Source organism: Mustela erminea, chromosome 10 (assembly GCF_009829155.1).
Source record: "Mustela erminea isolate mMusErm1 chromosome 10, mMusErm1.Pri, whole genome shotgun sequence".
Taxonomy (NCBI): domain Eukaryota; kingdom Metazoa; phylum Chordata; class Mammalia; order Carnivora; family Mustelidae; genus Mustela; species Mustela erminea.
The window spans coordinates 6747183-6773647 of record NC_045623.1 but is presented as its reverse complement, the minus strand read 5'-3'; the positions used below and the strand labels follow the sequence as shown (position 1 = coordinate 6773647).

The 26465-nt window shown below is 38.1% G+C and overlaps 1 protein-coding gene across 1 annotated transcript; it reads right to left on the bottom strand.

The window, feature by feature from the left end:
* Positions 1-1334: 1334 nt before the first annotated feature.
* SEC22B (SEC22 homolog B, vesicle trafficking protein) lies at positions 1335-26129 on the bottom strand. Its single transcript, XM_032301996.1, has 5 exons — positions 25894-26129; positions 17056-17165; positions 13835-13995; positions 11494-11640; positions 1335-4556 (listed from the first exon to the last, which is right to left on the bottom strand). The coding sequence occupies exons 1-5, from the start codon at positions 25966-25968 to the stop codon at positions 4402-4404; spliced, it is 648 nt and encodes a 215-aa protein (XP_032157887.1). The 5' UTR covers positions 25969-26129; the 3' UTR covers positions 1335-4401.
* Between the last annotated feature and the right edge of the window lie 336 nt (positions 26130-26465).

The following is a 26465-nucleotide window of genomic DNA, read 5'->3' as shown; positions in this document are numbered from 1 at the left end:
ACAAAGAAGACTATAGAGCTGGGTCTTTGAAAGAAGAGCAGAACTTCAGTAGACTGAGAGTGGAAAGGATAGGGGTAAGGTACCAAAAAAAAAAAAAAAAAAAAACACGTCTGGGGAGAAGGCAGGCATGAGCCAAGGCAAAGGCAAAGTGCTCTACTGTTTAGAGAAAGCTAGATAATTTGGTGGACTGAAATAAGAGGTGATGAGGAGAGGAAAAGTAGTCTGGAATGATACAGTGGGGCCAGACTAGGAAAGCAAACTGACAATCTTACCACAGGAAATAGGGGTACAATTAGCTCTTAAATTTCTGGCATTAACACGGTAGTACTGAGTTTAAAAGGGTGATGTAGGGGCACCTGGGTGGCTCAGTGCGTTAAGCCTCTGCCTTCGGCTCAGGTCATGATCTCAGGGTCCTGGGATCAAGCCCCACATCGGGCTCTCTGCTCAGCAGAGAGCCTGCTTCCCCGACCCCCACCTCTCTCTGCCTGCCTCTCTGCCTATTTGTGATCTCTCTCTCTCTGTGTCAAATAAATAAATAAAATCTTAAAAAATAAATAAATAAATAAATAAAAAATAAAAGGGTGATGTAAAAGGAAAGTAGTAAGGAGTCCAAGCAGTTAATGTGCAATTATAGTAGTAACACCTATATAACCACTACTCTTCGCCTTTTTGCTGAGCTGTCTGAAGATAAGCTGGTGGGGCTGTCAGTGTCATTGATTACAGCAACCAAAAGCCTTCCTTGTGTGGTCACCAACATTCAAGCCCTGAGTTATGAAAACTCCCAAGAAGATGGGAATTCAGATGATGTTTTCTTACACATGTATTATTAAATGCCATGTATGCAGGAATGATCCATTTGTTTTCATTTGCTTTTGCAAGACTTCCCAGTGATAAAAGTAGAAAAGCTAAAATTTAAGATCCTTAACTATGATTTTTGAGGAACTGGGACCAAATTTTTAGTTTTTCTGTGGAACCAGATCCCTGAATGTATTACAGGAAAATATTTGATAGAATTTGGGGATAGGATACACAATTCTCAAGAATACATCTCATCCACAAAGTTAGTACAAACTGTAGAAATCTTCCAAGTCACGATAGCTGGACAGTTTTCAAGGCTTCTGGGTACTTACCTTTGAGTTCCACTTTTATGCATCTGGAGAGTTCCTAAATGGGGATCAGGGACCACTACAGCATGAATAGACTTTGTAGAGTTCTTGAATACCCATTTCATGCATGCATGTACGCATGTACACTGAACATCTTTCTGGGCATAAAGGCACACACCTTTCATCAGATTTTCAAGGTTCTCCAAAAAGCTTAATAGCCACTAAACATTTAAATGAACAGATGTATGTAGAATGTGCCAAATATTATTACACTTTAACATTTGTGAGACTTCTTAATAAAAGCATGTTATGAAGTTCAATGTCATGACAACCAGAAAACTTACTTTCTAAAATGAGTTCTGCACCTTTAGGTCCCAGTGGTTCACACAATGCTCAGCCCACTGCAACAGGACTTCTGGCCCACTCCCCTGGAATAACCTCTGCCGGCAGGATGAAGTGCTTAACTATAAAATTCAAAATACATTTTTGGTACTTATTTTGATCTCTCAGTGGTACAGTAGAGTGGAGAAAATACAGACTCTGGAGACCAACTGCTTAGGTTCAAATCTCAGTTCCATCCCTTTCTAGCTCTGCAGTTTCAGGCAAATCACTAACTCTTCTGTGCCTTAAGAGAAATATCCCCCGTAAAGTTTCTTCATTCATATGGTGTAAACAGTACTTACTTTGACTCGTGAATGTGAGATATAAGCTCCAAACAAAGCCAACATTGTCAATACTAAATTTACTTGGTACCTGGGATAACTCTTTTCTTGAAAATCGCTGGAAACCTGCCTCCTATGCCTCGTTCTACTTCTGATGGCTCCTCAGTTTTGTCTCCCTACTTTCAGGCTTATCCCTAAAACATGTTTTATACTTTGGCCAGAAAGATCATTTGAAACCATAAATCTGATGCCATCTCTTGCCACTGACATTAGTGTGGTCTAAACTCCTTAGACAAGTCTTTTTATTACAAGTCTTTTTATTACAACTTAGCAGTCTGATTCTTCTTCCTCAAGTCTCAACTGCCCAAACTTACCCAGTAAGTTAAGTTGAACCAAGCTAATTACCATACCCAGTATGGGTCTTACTCTTTTACTCATGATATTGCACAAACTACTGACTCTGTCTGGAATACCTCATTCTCCTTTTCTTATCACACTCCTTCCCAAAGTAAATTAGGTGTCCTTCCTTAATGTGCCCCCAATAACACTAGATAGCATTTATCACATTCTGTTTTACATGCCTCATTGGTTACGGACACATTTCATCTGGTCACATCTTCCTGCTACCTCCCATAAAGAACAGAAGTGGGAGCCACATCATGACAGTCTTGTTCTCATTTTTCTACCATCATTAACATTTCTCATTAACCACTTTCTCATTCCTTTATTCATCATTCTGCCGCCATCCTCATTTTTTAATTAACCCAGTGAGTTTGGCAGAAATGTACCCAGGAAGCTTCATGTACACAAAATAACTATATAACAAAACTTCACACTGAAGGGAACATTCTAGAAGTATTTATTTCATTGCTGGCCACTTGGTTGCTGCATGCAACTCTCAACAACGAGCTGCCACTCTCCACTCCTACAGAAGAACCAAATTCTATGGTTCCACTAAGGTTTTCAGACTTTCAGGCTTTTATTACCAACATCATTACTCTAGGGACAAGCCTTGTAGGGACTTAAAAGCACTTATTCTCTATAAAAAGTAACTTCATATTTCATGCACATACTCCAATTGGCAGACGTAGGTCCAAATCGGAAAGAAAAAATGTTATTCTAGTTCTGTAAATTTATCAGAAACAAAATAAGCCACTTCTCCTTGCTTTGTTATTAAGGAAACAGAATTTTTTTTTCTCTACCAGGAATCAAGACAGTAGCTTTGATGATCCTTAGTTATAAAATTGTTTACTCGTTAAAGTTCTCTCCAAAGATGTTAAGAAGTAAGAAGTTGGCTCATTTTCTTGTACAACTTAAAGAAATATTTGCAGTATATGTAAATTCTAGGTTATATTGTAGACCCTTGTGATAATTTAAAAGGTCTATTCTCCCCATTTAAAAAATTCTACCTCAGAAGGTAAAAGGAAATCCCCATCATCCCTGAGCAAAAAAGGGAAAAATCACAGGTACTTTTATTTGTTAATAGAAGCCACTTAAATGAGTTATCTACCTTTAGAACATTCTCAGAGAATTTACATAAACTGAAGTAGGTATGAGGTGTTCTCAGAGACTTTCTCAGATAAAGGTATTTAGTAGTTTGAGTAGATGCTCTATAAAAATTTAAATCTAACTACACGGCTAAACATTTTCCATTTTGAAATTTGAGAATATCCTGAGAGGATGCCTATGGACATGAAACTACTGGGTGCAGAGGAATTTTTAAAATGTCAGCAGGAGGGAAAGAGAGTGGGGAAAACTACAGTGGAGAAAGAAAGAAGAGGCAGGACAAAACTGTAGTGACAGGCTGGGCCTTTCTTCCCATTAAGTCGGGGGACTCTGGCTATCTGTATGCTGTACTTAATCTTCTATTAATATAAACCGGATGCTGAAAGATAAAATTAAGAATGTCCCAAACTAAATTTAAGTCTTTTAAGGAGTAAATGACAGAAAACACTTTAGCTTCTTAATCAAGGAGTGCTATAATATAATTTCAAGGCATCTTAATATAATTCATTTAACCCTAAAGCAGTTGTGCAATAAGCAAAATGTCATAAAAGGAAAACAACAAAAGTTAACTTCCTATAGGGGCCAATAGACAAGATCTTTGTAGCACAGCAATTAACCTTCACATAGTGGAGTCTTGTTTACAAGGCCATCAAAAACTGAAAATCACAAATGTCACCAACAAAAGGAATGTTGATTAGATAGAGGCATAAAACTTCCCAATGGGCTGCCTTCTCTGAAGGAATTTCAGCCTGTTGTTAGCACAGGTTGGCTAAGCAAGATATCACTGATGACTCCATTAGAGAAAGAAAATGCCCCACTCAGTGCTGTTTAAAAATGTAAAGACACTGGGAGGGAAAAGACAAAATAAAACAATCTACTGTTCCCTAATGTATACAGCCTAGCACCCAGAGAAAGCCTCTGCCCCCAAAAGAGGCTTTCTACAAAGGGGTAAGCTTCATCAAATGAGGTGTAACATTTCATTTTCAGGGCATGTCTTTCCTTGCAAGGTCTTTAGAGGCAGAAGTTCCACTTGGAATTCTAATACACATCTCTGCGAGCTCAGCTTCCTGAAAACATACACCTGCCGGGGTCTAAGTTCACCCTTGCCAGTGACTGCATTCATTACTTCACAGCCACCAGAATCGCACATACACTATTAACATGATGAAAAATACAGCGACTGCTGCAAGTTTGGCGTAAGTGGAACGCATGTTCAAGTACTTCGCGTCCTGGCGGTATTTCTTGGACAGACTGGACAGATTGTTAGCCTTTGAATCCAATGCTGTCAAAGAGGAAAAAAGGAAAACAGTAATTAGTCCCTGAAGTATTCTGTCTAATGTATTAAGCATAAAAATAACTTAAACGAGTGGGACCATACCAAACAACCATGAAGCTTAAATAGTTTTTATTTTAAGGGTTAGCCTATGACCCTGATGCACTGTAAAAACTACACTGCATTTTAAAGTTACCAGACTAAATTATGTTCAAATTCTTGAGATTGTACAGTGAGATGGTTAAGAGTACTGGCTCTGGTCTTAGAGTCTTTGGTTCGAATCTCAGCTACACCCGCCATGGGACATTGGTCAATTCACTTAGTCTCTACTAAGACCCAGTTTCATCATCTATAAAATGAGGATAACAACACTAACTGTACCACAGGATTATAGGTACATGAGAACAGCTGTAAACTGAACATAATCCTTGGATATGATAAGCCTTTGAGAAGTGTTAGTTGATGATAAACATCTTCATCATTTTTTAATGGTCTAAATCATATTCTCTCATCCCTTGAAAAATGATAATCCATGTAAGATAAGACTCAAGTGACCAGAAAATTCAATTAATCAGAAGCTGAGTATTGAGCTGTATCTTAATGGTGGCTGCTACCAAATTCCCAAGATTCTCTACACGGTAAAAACTATTATGATGCTACTAGAAATTATATTTCAACAGACACAGGAAAGTTGTCTTTTAACTAAAATATAATCACAGTTGCTGGAAAACCACCAATACCTACTAAATTAAGCTTTTTAGAAACTTTTGCGTTTTGTTTTTCACAAAGGACATTTATAATGTAACTGCCTTCTATAACTGTTACCTGAGCACTTAGAGAAGCAACGAGACTGGACTAAAATACATGACATATTTTAATAATACAAACAAATTCTCAGTGTGATATAAATGAATTCTGATCATTTTAGTTCTTTAAATTTTTGGAAAAAAACTATTTTGCAATATGAATTTGTTCTTCCTTAGGGAATACTTCTGGAATATTTGGAGTTGCTTAATAGAGACTGAGTTGATTGAGAAATGTGCTATTACTTAATGACAAAAGAATGATAGCCACTTCTAAATTAGCAATTTGTCCTGTAAGAAAAATAGTCACATAAGAAAATTTAGGAGATGAGAAATAACCATGACAATGCTGTGGGGAATCTTTCCAGCCAGTCTACTAAAATGGACACTCTACTAGATAGAGGTTCTTAACTACTATGTCTACTGCTATATCCCCAGTGCCCAAAACAGAGTCTGGCAATGGTCAGTGATTTAGCAAATCAGCAGAACAATATTAAGTCATATGAAATAAACAATAGTTGGGAGAATTCCTTTACACAGGAACATTTAGAATACATGATATCGTATACAGGAACATTTAGAATACATGATATCGTGAAGACAAAGCCACCGATGGGAGAAGTCACTGAGCAAATATTTGTTACAGGCACCAAGGAAAGTGCTGAAAGATACAATGATGATCACAACATACACGACCCCTCTATTTGGGGAACCTACAGTCTAATAGAATGACAGACCTAAATGAAAAAACAAAACCCACGGCTTAAAAGAAACAGCTATTTTAGACAGTAAAAATGGGCATAATTTTATATTGCTGAAAGAACCCACAGGAGCTACTTAGGTCTTAAAAGCACGGCAGGCTAGCTCTAAAACCAAAAATTAGAAAGAGGGGTGCCTGGGTGGTGCAGGTGGTTAGGCGTCCAACTTTTGATTCGACTCAGGTTGTGATCTCGGATGGTGACATTAAGCCCCATGTTGAGCTCCGTGGTCAGCAGGGAGTCTGCTTAAGACCCTCTCTCCCTGGGCAACCCATTTAGGTCCCCTCCCTCCTTGGGAGCCTTGTACTATCACTTCGCTCTTGCTCAATAAACCTTGCTTTGCTGCCCCCCCATCCCCCAAAAGACTCCCTCTCCCCCTCATCCCTGATCACTCTCTCTCTCTCCCTCTCTAAAATAAATAAATAAATCTTTAAAAAAAAATTATAGAGGAGCACTTGGGTGGTGCAGATGGTTGGGCAACTAATTCTTGGTCTCAGCTCAGGTCGTGATCTCATGGTCCTGGGGTCAAGCCCCCCAGTGGGGTCTGCACTCAATACAAAGTCCACTGGGGACTCTCTTCCCTCTCCCTCTGCCCCTCTCCATCACATGCCCTCTCTCTCCCTCTCTCAAATAAACAAGTAAATCTTTTAAAAAATTAGAGAAAGAAGACATAAAAGATGGATTCTTATTATGAAGAAGTTAAAGAGGAAGAAAACATTTTTTGAGGTAGGCTAATCCTTTCACTATCCTTCAGATATGCTCTGTTCAGACATGCTTTTTATTCCTCCCTCTTAAAATACCACTCTTCACTTCTTCCTGGTCTATCAAAATTCAAGAAGTTTTCCCTGTTCACTTCACATCATCTACTTTCTGCTACATTTAACAGCTCTTGTTGTTTATATATCCATTTAAAACTATCACACACTGAAGATGGACAAGGATCTGCAGAGGCCAATGAATTCTGCCAGGAACTAGCAGTGTGACTAAAAGCAAGATACCTAACTTTTCTGAGTCTGCTTCTTTATCTGTAAAACTGGTTTGATTCCACCCATTCACAAGAGATTAAAGCATGAGTAAGATATATGTAAAGTCCCCCTGGGGTGCCTGGATGGCTCAGTCAAGCATCTGACTCCTTGATTTTTGGCTTGGATCATGATCTCCGGGTCATGGGATATGCCCCATGTCAGGCTCCGTGCTCAATGTAAAATCTGCTTGAGATTCTCTCTCTCTCTCTCCATCTATCCTCCCCCAGTTCACACTTTCACTCTCTTTCTCTTTCAAATAAATAAAGAAAATCTTTAAAAAGATAAAGTCCCATGAGATGCCCAGGTGGCTCAGTCAAGCATTTGCTTTCACCTCAGGTCGTGACCCCAGGGTCCTGGGATCCAGTCCCACGTCTCGTTCCTTGCTCAGCAGGGAGTTTGCTTCTCCCTGTGCCTGCCTCTGCCCCTGCTTGTGTTCTCTGTTCCTGACAAATAAATAAATAAAACCTTTTAAAAAATAAAAATAAATAAATAAAATAATAAAGTCCCCCTACCATATTGCCTAACACAAAGGGTTCAACTGATGTCTCTTCCCTTATGCTACCTATAAATTACTTTGTGACAATGACAATGTTTCTTATCCTCCCAATCAGATGAAGTTATTAATATTAGAAACGTACAGTTAACCCTTAAACAACATGGGTTTGAACTGTGCACATTCCACTTATACATGAATTTTTTAAAATAATTTTTTATTAACATATAATGTATTATTAGCCCTAGGGGTACAGGTCTGTGAATCACCAGGTTTACACACTTCACAGCACTCACCAAAGCACATACCTTCCCCAATGTCTATAACCCAAACACGCTCTCCCTATCCCCCCAACCTCCAGCAACCCTCAGTTTGTTTTTGTGAGATTAAGAGTCTCTTATTGTCTTATTGTCTCCCTCCTGATCCCATCTTGTTTCATTTATTCCTTTCCTACCCTCTAAACCCCCCACATTGCCTCTCAACTTCCATACATGAATTTTTTTAAATCTTTTTTTTTAAGATTTCATTTATTTATTTGACAGACAGATCACAAGTAGGTAGAGAGGCAGGCTGAAAGAGAGAGAGGGAAGCAGGCTCCCTGCTGAGCAGAGAGTCTGATGCCGGGCTTGATCCCAGGACCCTGAGATCATGACCTGAGCTGAAGGCAGAGGCTTTAACCCACTGAGCCACCCAGGTGCCCCATACATGAATTTTTTTAATAGAATACTACAGATGTATTTTCTCTTACGATTTTAACAACATTTTCTTTTCTCTAACTTACTTGTAAGAATATAGTATATAATATGTGTAACATACAGAATAACATGTTAACTGGCTGTTTATGTTAAGGGGAGGGCTTCCAGTCAACAGTTGGCTATTAGTAGTTAAGTTTTTAGGAAGTCAAAAGTTCTATACAGAGTTCCTGACCCCCATGCTGTTCAAAGGTCAACTGTCTTCTTTTCCAATCAGCTAGCACTAGAAGAGAATCCTTTTACACTTTTGATAAACTGACCATATATACACTTTTGATATAAAGAAAAATTCCTGTTCTGGTCTATTTTATCCCAGGAAGAAACAGTAAGACTGTTATGAGGAAAATTTATAGACTCATTCATCCAAAATTTGATGTTTAAAGAGTGTGAAGCTATTTGCTGGAACAACTGCTGACTACTACCATGAAGGTTACAATCTGCAGTTCATTATAAAGGAAAACGCATCTACCCACGAATGACATCACAAGGCTAAGTTCATGAAATACTTACTAAGGCAATGATTTGTGGTCATGACTGTGAGAGAAATAAATCAAGTATATGTAATAGATATGAAATACATACATATTACATTTAAAGAGTACATTAAACACTGAGGTAACATTTAAACATTAGGTAAATATACATGTATTTTAAGGCAAATTAGTTAAGTACACAGGTATACATATACGTGTACACACCCATATGTGCTTAAAAAACTGTTACATAGCTAAGTGTCTTAAGAGTTTAAAGGACAAAAAAGATTAATGTGATGTGGGCTATCAGAATCAGGGAAGGCTTCTTGGAAGAGATAGTCCTCATCTGGATCTTAAAAGAACAAGTCTGGAATGGTGAGGAAGCTGACTGGGCTGAGGCAGAACATTTGTGAATTAGAGAGCATGAAAGAAGTTTGCAATCTCCTTATCTTCCATTACAGAGAACAAAATGCCTTGCATACTATAAGCACGCAGTAAAAATGAAAAGTAAGTTGATCCACTGGCATTTTTCAAAGAGCTGGAGCAAACAATCCTACAATTTGTATAGAACCAGGAGAGACCCCGAACTGCTAAGGAAATGCTGAAAAAGAAAAACAAACCTGGGGGCATCATGTTGCCCGATTTCAAGCTTTACTACAAAGCTGTGATCACCAAGAGAGGATAGTACTGGCACAAAAACAGACACATAGACCAGTGGAACAGAGTAGAGGGCCCAGATAAGGACCCTCAACTTTATGGTCAAATAATCTTCAATAAAACAGAAAGAATATACAGTGGACAAAAGACAGTCTCTACAATAAATGGTGTTGGGAAAACCGGACAGCTATGTGTAGAAGAACGAAACTTGAACATTCTCTTACACCACATACAAAGATAAACTTGAAATGGATAAAAGACCTCAACACGAGGCAGGAATCCATCAGAATCCTAGAGAACATAGGCAGTAACCTCTTCGACATTGGTCACAGCAACTTCTTTCAAGATATGTCTCCAAAGGCAAAGGAAACAAAGGCGAAAATGAATTTTGGGGACTTCATGACGATCAAAACCTTCTGCACAGCAAAGGAAACAGTCAACAAAACAAAGAGGCAACCCATGGAATGGGAGAAGATATTCCGCAAATGACAGTACGGACAAAGGGCTGATATCCAAGATCTATAAAGAACTACTCAAACTCAACACACACGAAACAGATAATCAATGTCAAAAAATGGGCAGAAGGTATGAATAGACAGTTCTCCAAAGAAGACACAGAAATGGCTAACAGACACATGAAAAAATGTTCATCATCACCAGCCATCAGGGAGATTCAAATCAAAACCACATTGAGCTATCACCTTACACCAGTTAGAATGGACAAAATTAACAAGACAGTAAACAACAAGTGCTGGGGAGGATGTGGAGAAAGGGGAAACCTCTTACACTGTTGGTGGGAATGCAAGTTGGTGCAGCCACTTTGGAAAACAGGGTGGAAATTCCTTAAGAAATTAAAAATAGAGCTTCCCTATAACCCTGCAATTGCACTATTGGGCATTTACCCCAAAGATACAGATGTAGTGAAAAGAAGGGTCATCTGTACCTCAATGTTCATAGCAGCAATGGCCATAGTCGCCAAACTGTGGAAAGAACCAAGATGCCCTTCAATGGATGAATGGATAAGGAAGATGTGGTCCATATACACTATGGAGTATTATGCCTCCATCAGAAAGGATGAATACCCAACTTTTGTATCGACATGGATAGGACTGGAAGAGATTATGCTGAGTGAAATAAGTCAAGCAGAGAGAGTCAATTATCACATGGTTTCACTTATTTGTGGAGCATAAGGAAGACATGGGAGAAGGAGAGGAGAAGTGAGTTGGGAAAAACTGGAGGGGGAGACGAACCATGAGAGACTGTGGACTCTGAGAAACAAACTGAGGGTTTTGAAGGGGAGGTAGGAGGTTGGGTGAGCCTGGTAGTGGGTATTATGGAGGGCACATATTGCATGGAGCACTGGATGTGGTGCATAAACAATGAATTCTGGAACACCGAAATTAAAAATAAATAAATAAAAATTAAAAAAAAAAGAAAAGAAATGAGACTAGAGACTAGATCTTATCTTGTAGTCACAAAGACTGTCACATAGACAGTTCTCCAAAGAAGACACAGAAATGGCTAACAGACACATGAAAAAATGTTCATCATCACTAGCCATCAGGGAGATTCAAATCAAAACCACATTGTTAAGTTTTTCAGCAGAGGAATGCATGGCATTTTATGACATTTGATCTGACAGCAACAAAGTCTCCCAAAGTGGCTAGCCAGAAAACCACTGCAATAAATCTTTGACAATTTCCTCTCATTCTTCTTTTATTTCCCTTATGTATTTCTGTAAATATTCAATGTTGTAAATATATTGGAAGCAGTGATTGCTTCTGATATGGAATGAGACCATCACAATGTTCCAACTCAATAAAAACTAATCATATTAGGGAAAAATATTATATTGGAAGTCTTATACTGTAATCTGTCTCTAAGAGGTAATTTCTTAATAGTGCTAGACAGAATCTGACAGCAAAAAAAAGTATCCCAAAATAAGCTATCCTTGTCTATAGGAGGACTCTTAATGCTTTACATACCTGAGAGTGCTTCTCCCCGTTGTAACACTTCTTCAATATTGGCCACCATGATCCTCTGCACATCTTGCAATTCAGTGTTGATAGAGCCTAGGTTTCTCCGAGCACGGCTGTCAATGTAGAGCTTCTTGGTTTTCTGAATGTAGGTGTCTAGAATAATGAAGAGAAGTGACCATGAACAACTTTGTTCATCAAAGTACTGTAGGGAATAGGAATTTTTGAGTTTAGTCCTGGATCTGCAATTGTCCATGGCTAAGCAAGCTTTTGAGTGAGCATCAGAATCTGAGTTTTGATTTCTTCATTTATAAAATGCAGATAGATGACCAAAAAAGAGAAATGTCTGTCCTCTGTACACCTTTAAATGAGAAGTATCTGCTCTCAAGATCTTAGAGAAATTAAGACCCACTGCAGTAAGCCTTTCCTGAAAGCAGAGATTTTCAAAACATGGTCCAAGGATCCTTAGGGTTTCACTACTTAATTCTTCACATTCCCTGAAAAGGATCCTGACAATAATCTAGCATCACTATAGGTTAATATGGCAAGGGTTATTCTATCATCAAAAGGGAGAAAAACACTGTCTTAAAATATTTTCTTTTTTTTTTTTTCCCCGACCTCAGCACTATTAAAACTTTTTAAATTTTTTATTTTTTATAAACATATATTTTTATCCCCAGGAGTACAGGTCTGTGAATCTCCAGGTTTACACACTTCACAGCACTCACCATAGCACATACCCTCCCCAATGTCCATAACCCCACCCCCCTTCTACCAACCCCCCTCCCCCCAGCAACCCTCAGTTTGTTTTGTGAGATTAAGAGTCACTTATGGTTTGTCTCCCTCCCAATCCCAACTTGTTTCATTTATTCTTCTCCAATATTTTCTTTAACATACATTTCTAATTTTACTCTGTTCTTAAACTTCAGGTAAAGCAAAAATCCCACTACAAAACTGCAATCTTATTCATGGCTAGCCTATGTCTATATTTCTCAAACCTGTAAAAAGAAAAACTTATTATTAAAGACTTTATTTTCAACTTTGGGCAAAAATCATAAGTTACATGAGCTGGATACCTCTCATTTGCCTCCTTAGACCTTTCCACCTTTCTGCACCATGCTTTTGCCTCAGAAAGCTGACCTGCACAGACCACATCGTGGGCTCCTTGGCCTGGTACTTCTGGTTAGGTTCAGCCAATGGGGGAATCCCAAGGGTGAGGCATGAGAGCAGATAGTGACATTAGGGTGTTTATTCCCAACCTCTCCCTGAGAAGTCACCCTGGCAGTATCCCTCCAACCAGATGTTATTGCTCCTCTCAAGTTGGACTTCTCTATAAATTTTTTCCTTCGAAGTTCCAAAAACTGTTCCTTTCTCTTATCCCTTCAGGCCTAGGGATAAAAACAATTACTGTATTACTGATCTCAGGTTACTGTACTTTGTGGTTCGCCTATAACCCATTCATCTTTGTATTCAATCCTTTAAGCTAATTTGAGTGTACCAACTATTTCCTATGTGACCTTGATACACTATTCTTATTTTTTCCTTGGGTTTACTGGACCCTATCTTCAAAACAAAATTTGAAAAACCAGACATTATAAAAATTAGCACTTGGAGAGTTTGTAGTTATGAACCACCGGAATGTTTTGCTAAATTTTCTTTATTTCTAAAAGTAAGATAACCATTTATCTAGCAAATTAATAACACTCCAGAAATTTGGAAACAGTAAAACCAATTTCTGTTTTAACTAAAAATAGCAATAATTTAGTCTAATCACACTTATTCTCACTTCCACTACTTAGGGTACTCAAGACATTTCCTTTCATTTATTGCCATCAGATATTTAACTGGTGATGAATCTTTCTGTAATTATTTTACATGGACATCCACACTCACTATTTCTGCATGTAATAAATGTTATCTCTCCCCAGCACCATACCTTTTCCAGCTACTTTTTTTCTTTTTAACTAGAGGATCTGAAAGAACCATCTTCTTTCTGATTTCTAAGTTTTGATTTCCAGGAAATCAGCCTTACTGGGGGCAGGGAGAACTCAGCTACTATATACCAGTCAGTAGATCTTTGGACACAGTTCTGATGATGAATCAAACCAAATCACAAAAAAGGGCAAAGGGCAACAAGTTCTAAGAAAAAGATCAAAAGACCAGAGAAAACTACTGAGAAGAAGTCTCATTCATTCAAAAGGACAAAAAGAGATGGAATATAAAAGACAGAATTCAAACCTTCAGTAAGTAAACATCAGAAAAAAATGCATCAGAATTATTGTCAATGTAACAAACAGCTTCTCCATATTGTTTGCTCTCTTGATATAGAGATGAAGAGCAAAAAACTTACCAAACTCAATAAAGGAATAGGGCCTAGACACAGTGGGCACCTTCTTCCCATGCTGTTCATCAAACTCTGAGTGCAAATCTTCTAGGTAGGCAAAAGCCAATTTCTTAGGGAAGGCAGCTTCACACAAAACCAAATAACAAACTCCCTGCTCAATAATGTAGCTGGAGAGACAAAAAATACAAAAAAACAAACAACAAGAAAAAGTTGTCTATAGAATAACAATACATCCAACAACCTGAAGCAGACTCTCAGTGCCTTACAAACATTTGAAAATATTCTAGCCTAAGCCCTTTGAGGCTAGCTAAATCAGAAAGTCAATTTCAAACCACAAATCCTTGGAATCAAATATCAAACATCATCTTAATACTAGAATCATATTCCAAAAAGGAATATTTAAATATGTTTATTATTATATAATTCAGCAAAAATATTTTAATAGCTAAGACTTTTTCTTAAAAACTCAAGAGTTGTGACTCCATCTACCTTTTGATTATGAATAAAAAGGAGTATACACATATTTAAACTCCTTCCAGTTTTAAGAACAATGGACTGGAAATTTTGGTGGATGCTTAGAGGTTGGAAGTTAGGGGCACCTGGGTGGCTCAGTGGGTTAAAGCCTCTGCCTTTGGCTCAGGTCATGATCCCAGGGTCCTGGGATCGAGCCCCACATCGGGCTCTCTGCTCAGTGGGGAGCCTGCTTCCTCCTCTCTCTCTCTGCCTGCCTCTCTGCCTACTTGTGATCTGTCAAATAAATAAATAAATAAATAAATAAATCTTAAAAAAAAAAAAAAAAAAAAGGTTGGAAGTTAATGCCACGGTGTTTACTGGATACAGATAATGACCTTACGACAAACAATATTCCCTAATTCCCAGGATAGAACTCTGTATAAACTATCCAGTATCAGAAACTACTCAGTAACAGAAGTGACTTCCTCTTAGCTCCCTGGCACTCTGGAAGGAGCTATATGTCTATATGACTACATGTCTGGAGATGTCTTGGAAGAGGTTAGGTCACTCAGTGATTTCAAATGTCTTTCCAGCCATGGTACTCTTTATTTCAGCAATAATTATATTCAGAGGACCAAGTACATTAAATAAAATCAGAAGGTCATTAGTTTAAGTAGGAGTATAAGGGCATAAAGTATTATATATACCCCTATCCCTACTCTTACTATGTGGCTCCTAATGCATCCTGGGACTCCACAGAGCAGTTTACAGTGTATCATATAATCTCTCAGGCCCCTTAAAATGATGCTGCTGCTGCTGCTGCTGCTGCTGCTGTTCTCTCTCTTGCTTGGGCATCCGAATCGACTGCTCTCCTTGCCTTCAATCTAGACCATCTTCTAAACTACCAGTTTTATTCCTGGGGCGCGTGGGTGACTCAGTCGTTAAGAAGAGTCTGCCTTCGATTTGGATCATGATCCCAGGATCCTGGGATCGAGCCCTGCATAGGGCTCCCTGCTCAGCAGGGGAATCTGCTTCTCTCTCTCCCATTCCCCGTTATGTTCTCTCTTTCACTGTATCTTTCTCTGTCAAATAAATAAATAAAATCTTTAAAAAAATAAACTATCAATTTTATTCCAAAAGAGTAAATATGATCTATTACTCTGCTTAAAAACACTCAGGATTCCCTAACACCTACAAAATAAAATGATACTCTTTGATATAGTACTTGTGGCTCCAAAACAGGTATAGACTGGTCTCCAAACTTGGGTTCTTTTACATCCTCACGGACTTCTGCTTATATATAAATATGTATTTCTAATTGTAATACCCTTTTATGTACCTGGAAAAACCTTGTTCATTTTCATATGCTCGATTCTACTATAATTTTTTCCATGAAATTTCTCTGTATTCTCCTTCTATCCCCTTTCCTCAAAACTTACTCCCTACAAATGGGAATTTCTTTCTAGTTCAAAAGCATTTCATTTATAACTGAATTACAGCACTTCTTGCCCTACGGTATCATAGTTTAGTTGTCTGTACATATGTTTCTCTCTGCTAATAAGATAAGCTCATAAAAGCTATGGACATCAAAGGCAGAACTTAACATGTGGTCTGTCAAAGGATAATCTTTAATAAATAGCTCTTAGATGGAAATTATGGATGAGAAGAGATTATAAAGTTACTAAAGGAACCATATAGAAGAAAATGTTCTTAACCCATGGTAGAGATAAAAATGCTATATATATTTAAAAAAATGCTATATATAATTAGGCCCCTATATTTATTTTTTTGATGTTGAAAACTGGATTTGTGGAAAGTATTTCATATGCTACACAAATTAATAGCTTATAAAACTTAACATCCAGGCAAACCTTTGGAGTCCCCAGCCTCTTTGGGAGCTTTGTACTCACTCTATCATTCAATGAACTTTACTTTCATTCAATAAACCTGGCTTTGCTGCCCACCAAAAAATAAATACATAAAATATAAAACAAAACAAAACAAAAACCCACAAAACTTAATATCTACTACTTTCTTAACCAATAAACCAGGGTTTGTTTTCATTTTGGTTTTGTATACTTGTTTGTTTCTAATGGGTGGAGATCTTTTATTTTCCCTTTCAAGTTAAACAGCAGGTCCCTCCCAGGTCTCTATTGTCTTAGCTTCTGAGTTCCTAAAATAGCAAGGATTACTTAGCTAATCCTATTTTATTTTCCTTTAATCTTCTTGCCCTCTTTTTAAAAAATCTTTCCTGTTTTATCACCCTTAAACTCGACATGCATTAAACATTTAATACCAATTATTTGTAGATAATTTGAAATTCAATAAAGTCCTTTTGATCCCCCTTTTGGCTATATGCACTGCCTATATAACCATCGACTGAGATGCTCTTAAATTACCCTCACAAAACTAGGACCATGTTCCCTATTTTTATAGAGGTAACGGAGCCTAGAGAAGTACGTGACTTTTCAAGGTTGTGTTGTTAGTAAATGTTGGCTTTAAGAAGCTCCTAAAGCAAAAAATTATCTTTTATTACACGATGGGTACAGCACTCATTAAACATAAGATAACAGTTCATTTATTGTAATCCAATTTAATAAACAAACCAAGATCTCTGTCTTGCAGAACTGGAGCCAGGGAAGTTGCTTCCATGAAGAGAAAGTATTTTTAAATTTTTCTTTACTTTTAAATAATTATTACCATTCTTATCAGGTGTACTTATATCTACTGTATCTCATACTTAAATGATGACAAAGAAATGGGATTATACTCACTGGAAAGTCATGGCACCGGCTTCCAAAGTACATCTAGTAGGGGACTGTTCATTCAACTTGCGAAAGAGTTGCTTAGCCTGACTCTGGTACTGTTGAAGATCCCGGCCAGACTGAAAGAAGACACCTTCATCATTTAAGAATTTTCCACACACAAGAAACACCAAAATGGGGCGCCTGGGTGGCTCAGTGGGTTAAACCTCTGCCTTCAGCTCAGGTCATGATCCCAGGGTCCGGGGATCAAGCCCCGCATCAGGCTCTCTGCTTAGCAGGAAGCCTGCTTCCTCCTTTCTCTATCTCTCTGCCTGCCTCTCTTCCTACTTGTGATTGCTGTCTGTCAAATAAATAAATAAAATCTTAAAAAAAAAAAAAAACGCCAAAACAATTAGTCAGCAGCATCATACTACGAGGACTCTATGTAAATAAAATCTTTAACTAAAGGTTAGCAAGATTCATTTTTAACAAAAGAAAAATGGCCGAATGTTAGAGCAAAAAGGAAGACCAAACCCCCTAGTTGTTCAAGAAAATCACACTATTTGCCAAGAAGCAAACTGTACTTCTCGACTGTCTTTAAGGCACTCTTAATTTTCAATCAAGTGTTTTTTCCACTATTAGGTCAGTGGTCTCCTCCTAACTCATTTCATTTGCACACTTACTGGCACATAACTGGACGACATTTTCTATACCTGGGAAAGTCCTAGGAAAAACAGACCAATGAATCTCATTTTTACTTGGAATATCAAGCAAAATCTTCCACAAAGTGTTACAGTATTGAACATTTAAGTAAAACTAAATGTATGCACCCGTAACTGCTAATTACTAGAAACACTATAATGCAACTGGGTAAAAATGAGCAAGAGTAAGGACCAAGACTGAAAAGTCAAATATTCTTTACTGAATAAATCTATTTGGTTTCTGAGTTTGGATAGCAAGGGACATATGCATACAAAATGAAAGTAACAATATTCAGATGATAGAATTACAGGCAGTATTTTCTTGAACAATTTTTAAATAGTTTAATAATTAAAAAAAAAAAAGGAAAAGAGCCTAATGAGGAAAATAGTAGTGTCATCTCAAAAGGAGAACATCATACTTCACTAACCAATTAGTTCCGAACAGGAAAAAAGGAAATGGAAAACAAATATACATTATTTATGCATCCACATACAGCATGGGGGGGGGGTGGGAGGGGACTTTTGCCATTTGATAGAAAGGAATTATTTTATTTTAGATTATTTATTTTGAACACTAGAACACAGTATCTCCTTGAGAGATGTTTTATAACTAAATGTGTACCTTAAAAAAGCATTTATTTGAGGTTCTTCCTCAAAAGATCTGTGGATTGGATCTGAGGTCTAACTTTTAGAAAATACAAAGTGAAACCCAGAAATTCTAGATAGTGAACCACTCAGTTAAGAATAAAAACAAGGAAGCAATGATAAAATTATCAAAGCGGCAGATAAGCAAACGTACAAGTAGCGGGTTCTAAGCTATATTTAAAATGAGGGCATCTGGGCAGGTCAGTCGTTAAGTGTCTAACTTCAGCTCAGGTCATGATCCCAGGGTCCTGAGATAGATAGAGCCTGCATCCAGCTCCCTGCTCAGCAGGGAGTCTGCCTCTCCCCTCACTCATGCTCTCTGCCTCCCCCCAGTGCTCTCTCGTGCGCGCTCCCTCTCAAATAAATAAATAAAATCTAAAATAAAATAAAATAATGAACTGGAAATTTCAGTGTGAATAAGGAAGTAAATAAGCATGAAGTGAACCAGAAGAGTTAGGCAGACACCACTAGAAGTTATCTATTTGTAGATTTATCTTGTTTAGTACTGCCTCTATGGCAATGATTTGTTATAATACTCTTCACTTGATGGGACGCCTGGGTGGATCAGTGGGTTAAAGCCTCTGCCTCCGGCTCAGGTCATGATCCCAGGGTCCTGGCGCCAGGCTCTCTACTCAGCAGGGAGCCTGCTTCCTCGTCTCTTTCTGCTTGCCTTTCTGCCTACCTGTGATCTCTGTCTGTCAAATAAATAAATAAAATCTTAAAAAAAAGATACTCTTTACTTGAGAAATATTTCTATATTAATATATATATGTACATATGTGTGTATTTACATATTAACAATAATTAACATTATAATCTATATTAATGTTATTATATTAACCTGTATTGCATGTACTTTTTTTTCCATGACTGGTCAGCTAGTAAAGGAGAGTGAATACTATCACATGCTTTGAACTAGTGCACAATATCCACATTCCTAAATTTGAATGGTACTAGCCAATTTGCTTGCTTCACCAATGCCATTATATATGTGGCATTTGGAAGAGATCTGACCCTACATTAGACAGAGAGGGATGCAAATAAAGTTGGAAATATTACTAAAGTACCAAGAAATAATATCAACATTGATCAATGATTTTCCAACCTTGGCTTTACACTAAAATCACCTGCGTTGTACAAAAACTACTCAAGCCCTATCTTCCCCTACCCCTAACCAATTAAATCAGTATTGCAGAGGTGAAACTCAGAAATTGGTATTTTTTTTTTTTTTTAAAGATTTTATTTATTTGACAGAGAGAGACCGCGAGAGAGGGAACACAAGCAGGGGAAGTGAGAGAGGGAGAGAGAGAAGCAGTCTTCCTGCTGAGCACGGAGCCCAATGTGGGGGGCTCTATCCCAGGACCCTGAGATCATGACCTGAGCTGAAGGCAGACGCTTAACGAGTGCCCCAGAAATTGGTATTTTAAAAATAGCCACAACCGCGGGCACCTGGGTGGCTCAGTCAATTCAGCGTCTAACTTTCGGTCCAGTTATGATCCCAGAGTCCTGGGATCAAGCCCTACATGGGGCCTGCTGCTCAGCGGGGAGCCTGTTTCTCCCTCTTCCACTAACCCTGCTTGTACTCTCTATCTAATAAATAAATAAAAGATGTTTAAAAAAAAAAACAACCGCAACCACAGAGGTTAAGTAAAACTCTTTTTTGACAGCTAAAGGCAGGTGAGCACATTAAAGGAACGAGTTGAAGAAATATATGGGAAAAAAAAAACTGTCAAAGACTGGTACAAATCCTTTGACTTTATAAGAAGTATTATAAACACTATGGCAACCTAAGAGAAAAGAAACTAATAACTGTATGGACTACAAGAAGCTATGTACAAAAGCAAGCTACAGTTTCAGGGACTTTCAATGAACAAAGCAGTGATTGCCAATGCACGACACTGAGATTAGAGAGATTATGGCATGCCAACCAACATTTTACAGTACTGGTTCCATTTGCATCACCATCGCCAAGAACACAATGCTGGCACAATCTTTCTGATGGTCATTTTTGTGATATGTATTAGAAATTATAAAATTTTGCATATTGTTTTATCTAGCAATTCTGTATTTGAAAATATATGTACATACCGTATCTTAAAAAATAACTACAGATGCATATAAAAATAAAAACTGTTCGGTTATAGGGCGCCTGGGTGGCTCAGTGGGTTTAAGCCGCTGCCTTCGGCTCAGGTCATGATCTCAGGGTCCTGGGATAGAGTCCCGCATCGGGCTCTCTGCTCAGCGGGGAGCCTGCTTCCTCCTCTCTCTCTGCCTGCCTCTCTGCCTACTTGTGATCTCTCTCTGTCAAATAAATAAATAAAACCTTAAAAAAAAAAAAAACTGTTCAGTTATAGGATAGGAAATTGGTTAAATAACATCTGGTATCTTTATATATAGGAATGCTATACAGCCATTAAAATGTTGTATAATATATAATGACATGAGAAGATATTCACTACAAACTAAGTGAAAAAAATAGGTGAAAGTCTTACAGTATTACCCATTATTTAATTTTATTCATATACACAAAGATTAAGATTATACATTAAAATGGGTATAATTTAAGTAGGGGTTTTAGTAATAATCACCATTAACATTTTGGTCCTTTTGTTTATACATATTTACTGAATTATCTACAATAAGCACAGACAAGCTTTGTAATGGGGAATTATTCATTTGCCCATTCCTGTTTACTGCATATTTGTACCCACAAATATGTACAGTTCCAATGTGAACTTTCAGAAAGGCAAAATGAAACCAGAAAAGATTTTTCAGAAATAGGCAAATTAATAAAATTAAATGACAGCACTCACTTTCTGCCAAACACTGTTCTGAACACTTTACATAATTTAACTTAAATAATCTTTACAGTTATGTATGAGGTGATTTAAACTACTATGCCCATTTTCTGCATATGAAGTAAAACTTTCTCAAGGAGGAGCCAATAAGGGGAGGGGCAAGAACTTGAACCCAGACAGTCTAGTTCTGGAGTCCCTGTTCCTAAGCATGCTATACCACCTCTACAATTAATATTGCTTTGGTGATAACAGATTCACCTTCTGGGTGATCTTACTATTTGATATTAAGTCTACTTCACAGGAAATGCTCAAGAAACTGTGGCAGCTCTGATCTAGATCTCACAAAACAACATATTCACTACTGTACAGAGAGACCCTCAGTTTGCTTTTAAGATTAAAGTCACAAAGGGCCCATGGTCACTAGACTACCGAAAAACAGTTAGATTAAGATATTCTCATTCTGTTTTCCATTTCATCTAGAACAACTTGATGAGCCTTGTATAAAGTATAATGTAAAGATGTGCTAGATCCAATAGTGAACTGGATGTGAATGTCTGGACAAATCCTGAAACTAATTCGAGGTCATCCAATAGCATATTTAGATTTGGTTCCATATATAATATAAAAGGTACAGGGTAGAAATATACCATACAACTATAATACTTATTGCTATCACCTAGGTCTGGTGAACAATTAATTATATCAAATGCCACCTTTTGTCTTTACAAGAATGTTTAGCTAAGCTCTTATCATTTTTAAATTCCTATTGAACTCAGCTGGTCAAAGGCCAGAAGCACCAAGAACCAACCATTTTCCTCTAAAAGCAATTACAGTAAGATGACTAATGAACCTCAGTAATTGGGGTGTGTGTGGCAGTTTAAATGTACAACAGACTATCTGCTTTTTTGATGCTCCCTGTTGAATACTTGGTTAGATAAACACCTTCTTCAAGTCTCCAGAACTGGGGCAAATTGAAAGAAAAGGGAACAGCCTTCGTTTTGAGGTAGAGCAGAAAGGTAGATAAAGAAACAAACATCAAAAAAGGAGAAACATACCAGAAAGGTACAAGAAAGGAAAAAGAATATCAGAATCTAGATTTTAAAAGTTCATTTCTCTACCACCCCACCTGACTAAGCAGCTAAGCAGAGGAAACAGTGCATGAGATACTCTGCCTAAATTATTTTTTAAATTTGAATCTCTACTGTATTATTTTGAATAATACATTATTCAATATATAATAACAATAACAATAATAATATTGTTGAGTAATATTGAATAAATGTTCAACTCCAGTAGAAAGGCAGTTTGTACAGAACTAGCATCTACTAACCACCTAACACAGGATATCAATGATCAGTATAAATAATTGAAAAAGTGCACTGAATTATCTGGACTGAACAAAATTAAGGTACTTAACTATAAAACTATTTGGCTGAAATATCCATTTCTTAAAAAGTTGTTTCTGGACTCCTAAGAAGTAAATATATGATTTAAAATGTCTTTTGTTTGCTTGTCTGTTTGTTTTCAGAACAAGGCAGTAAAGTGTACCAGTTATGCACTAAGGCTCTACACTAGAGTCAGACAGTTACTGATGAAAAATCAGGGGTTCTTAACCATGGGTGATTCTGCCAACTGCACCTGGCAATGTCTGAGAGTATTATACAACGGGAAGGTGGTGGTGATGGTAGTGCTACTGCCATTGAAGATGTAGAGGCCAGGGGTATTAGGAGACCTCCTACAATGCAGAAGACCGTTTCCCAAAACAAAGAATCATCTGATATGAAATATCAACAATGCAGACATTAAGAAACTGATGAAAAATACCATTATGCTATTTATTAGCTACCTGACTCCTACAAAAAAAACCTCTCATCTCTAAGTTGGGAGATTCCTATCTATAAATGGGAATAATAAACATACTAACTATCCTAATATGATTGGTATGAAGACTGAATGAATGTGACTGAATGAATGAAGACTGATATGGATGCCATATCCCTGACAGGCTTTAGCACAATGCTTGGCACTTAGTAGGTATTCTATAAATGTTCTGTATACTATTATCATAATAAAAAAGAACCTAGGATTCATATTTTTATAGATATTAAAAGTTTAGGAAAGACTCTACTATCCAAAGACCAAATACCTTTCTTCTTCTTCTTTTTTTTTTTTTAAAGATTTTATTTATTCATGAGAGACAGAGAGAGAAGAAGAGGCAGAGGGAGAAGCAGGCTCCCCACAGATCAGGAAGCCCGATGCAGGACTCGACCCTAGGACCCCAAGACCTAATCTGAGACGAAAGCAGATACTTAACCAACTGAGCCACCAGGAGCCCTCAAAGTCCAAATTCCTAATGGAAATAATTATGGAACTGCCATCGCAAAAATATTTTTGTGGAAAACTTCTTTCCTTGTCAATTAAACAGAGTAACCCATCCTGATAAATCAACAACTATTTTGGAATTAAATTAAGAAACACACAATAGGGGTGCCTGGGTGGCTCAATCAGATGAGTGACCGACTCTTGATTCCAGTTCTTGATTCTGGCTGGGGCAGTGACCTCGGGTTGTGGGATGGAGCCCCAAGCCCCATGCAGAGGTGGCTTGGGATTCTCTCCCTCTGGCCCTTCCCCCACTTGTGAGTGCACCCCAAAGCACTAATATATAAAATCTTTAAACACACACACACACACAAAATATCTCAATTATTTTTTTCAGTAAAGTACCAGGCAGAGAATAAGGAACTACTAATATCAAATAGCCTTTCAATTCACTGCATTCCTTGCCCACACTGAAATTCAGTGCAATAAACCGACCAGACTTCTCCCTGGGAAAACCCTTTCCCAAACTATGTACATATCCTTCAACAAGAATTTTCCCGCACTATCTCCCTTGTCAAGTCATATTCCTACACTTATTTTAATAATTCCACTCCTTCTGTAGAGTGGTCCTTGAAAATTCTTAACAGATTGGGAGAAAAGTATTTTACAACTGAAAATTAAGGGCACACTATAATGATTAGACTTTGTTTTGTCCAATGAATAGAAAATATTTCACTTAGCATGACCTGCAACTTTGTGATCAGTATCACTATTCTCCTACATGTGAAAATAAACAGATTTCCAAGTCAAACCTAAAAGAGGTATATAATGGGGTACCTGAGTAGCTTAGTGGGTTAAGCCTCTGCCTTCAGCTCAGGTCATGATCTCAGGGTCCTGGGATTGAGCTCTGGCTCAATCTACATCGGGCTCTCTGCTCAGCAGGGAGCCTGCTTCCTGCTCCCCCACTCCCTGCTCCCGCCTGCTGCTCTGCCTACTTGTGATTTGTCAAATGAATAAAGAAAATCTTTAAAATAAATAAATAAATAAAAATAAAAAGGCGTATAACCAAATAAAAGCTTTCCTTATGACTAGACAATACTGTCAGTTTAGAAGTCATTTATTTTGGGAGGACTTCTGGTCTCCCAAAACCAAACTAGATACCTTTTCTGTAAGGTAAAGGAGTGAGGTAAAAGTGCCTTTGAACTTTTCCTTTCTGTAAGTAAAACAGCCACAGAGCCTTCTTCCTCTTCCATAGTAGTGGAGATGCATTAGTTTTCTGGGTTTCCCATTAACTATAAACTCCATGAAAGTAGGGACTGTGTCCTCTAACCTCCTGTATTATCACCACGCTTGACACAATTTATGTGTTTAATAATGGGTTTTTTTTTCAACAATGTATGAATGAAAAGCCTAAGAAGAGATATGTACAAAATAATTTTTTCTAGAACTCACTTTTTTTAGGCTTAAGTTTGGTTTTGTTTTTTAACTACTTAGGGTGAATGAGAAAGTGAACGAAAATTGTACACTTGAAATAAGTTACATAATTTGCATTCTCAGCCTCCCTTCTTCAGAGACTGCCCAACCTTGTTCCAGAAACCAGTCTCACACAAGAAATTTCCCTTGTGATTGTAAGGCACAAAGCAGCTTCTTTTCAAGATATCTGGGGTGGTGGTTGTTTTTTTTCATCAATTCAATACATTTTTGAGCACCTTTGCTAGCATAAAACTGCTGTGGTAAAAGCTATGAGAAACACAAAGATGATTAAGATCTGTCTACTGCCTCCTAGGAAATTCAAATTATTGAAAGACAAAGGAAAATAGTAAAATAAAAAGAACAAGGCATTACAGGAATATAACACAGGATTTATAATTTCAACAGTAGAAATTTAGTAAGGCTTATTGGAGGAGGTGGGAATTGGGCATAACCTTGAAAGTACTGTACTGAACTTCAAACAGGTGTCTACATGTGGCAATATTCTCTCACCCACTTTCAAAAGATGTCATCAAGATAGGTCAAGGATCAAGTGCCACAGAAGAGCTTGAAGAACTTAGGAGCTGATTTTTCCCAGGACCTGTCAGCCTTAACAGCAGCAGAAATTAGAAACCCCGAATTTTAACAAAGTCTCTTAAGAGTTACCTACAGTGATTGTTACCACTGGGTGATCACAATCGACTGAAACCATCCCTACACCGGCGCGTCTTTCTGTAGAGAAACAGGTAAGACAAAAATAAACCTCCTCCGTCAGGAAAGATTTCTTTTCACAAGTCGTCCCTCCACTGCCAAAGGATAAAAGAGCAACTCAGAGGGGTCGAGGGTGCAAGAGTCTCCTGGGTTCTAAGAAGAAATCCGGTACTGACAGAAGAGCTCCGGCAGGGACTTGGGGTCGCGGGGATCTCGGAGCTCACCTGTTCGTCCTCCTGCATCGAAGCGGCCAGCGGGAGTCCGTCCGCCACACGGGCGATCATCGTAAGCAACACCATCTTCACAGGCTACAGGGACCCAACACTGGCCGGGGTGGCCGGAGACGTTCTCCTGACTTCCTCTGCCGCGACAACAGTTATACCTCTAGCTCACTAGCCGAAGACCCAGCCGCCTGCGTCTGCGCTTCCCGCTGAGGTGGCCGGAAACTAGCTTGGGAGCCTTCCACTACCGGTCCTCAGAATTGGCTTCCCACCGAGAACCATAACTGCCGGAACACTAGTTCCGCGGTCTCTCCTTCCACCTTGGGAAACTTCCAAGGCCCCGCCCGCTTCTCTGGACTGGGAGCTTCCAATAAACCTTGACCCCTGAGGGGTGTGGCATACAAACTGAAAACAGAATAGTCTAGTTCCCAATACTTTTAGGGTGGGGAGAGGGCGCGGAGAGGTGGTGGGATTTAATGGGTACATAGATGGAGAGTACGTGCAAAAAACGAAAATCAAGTTATATATTTTCATATTTTTGTATTTTATATATTATCTATTTTACACATACTTCT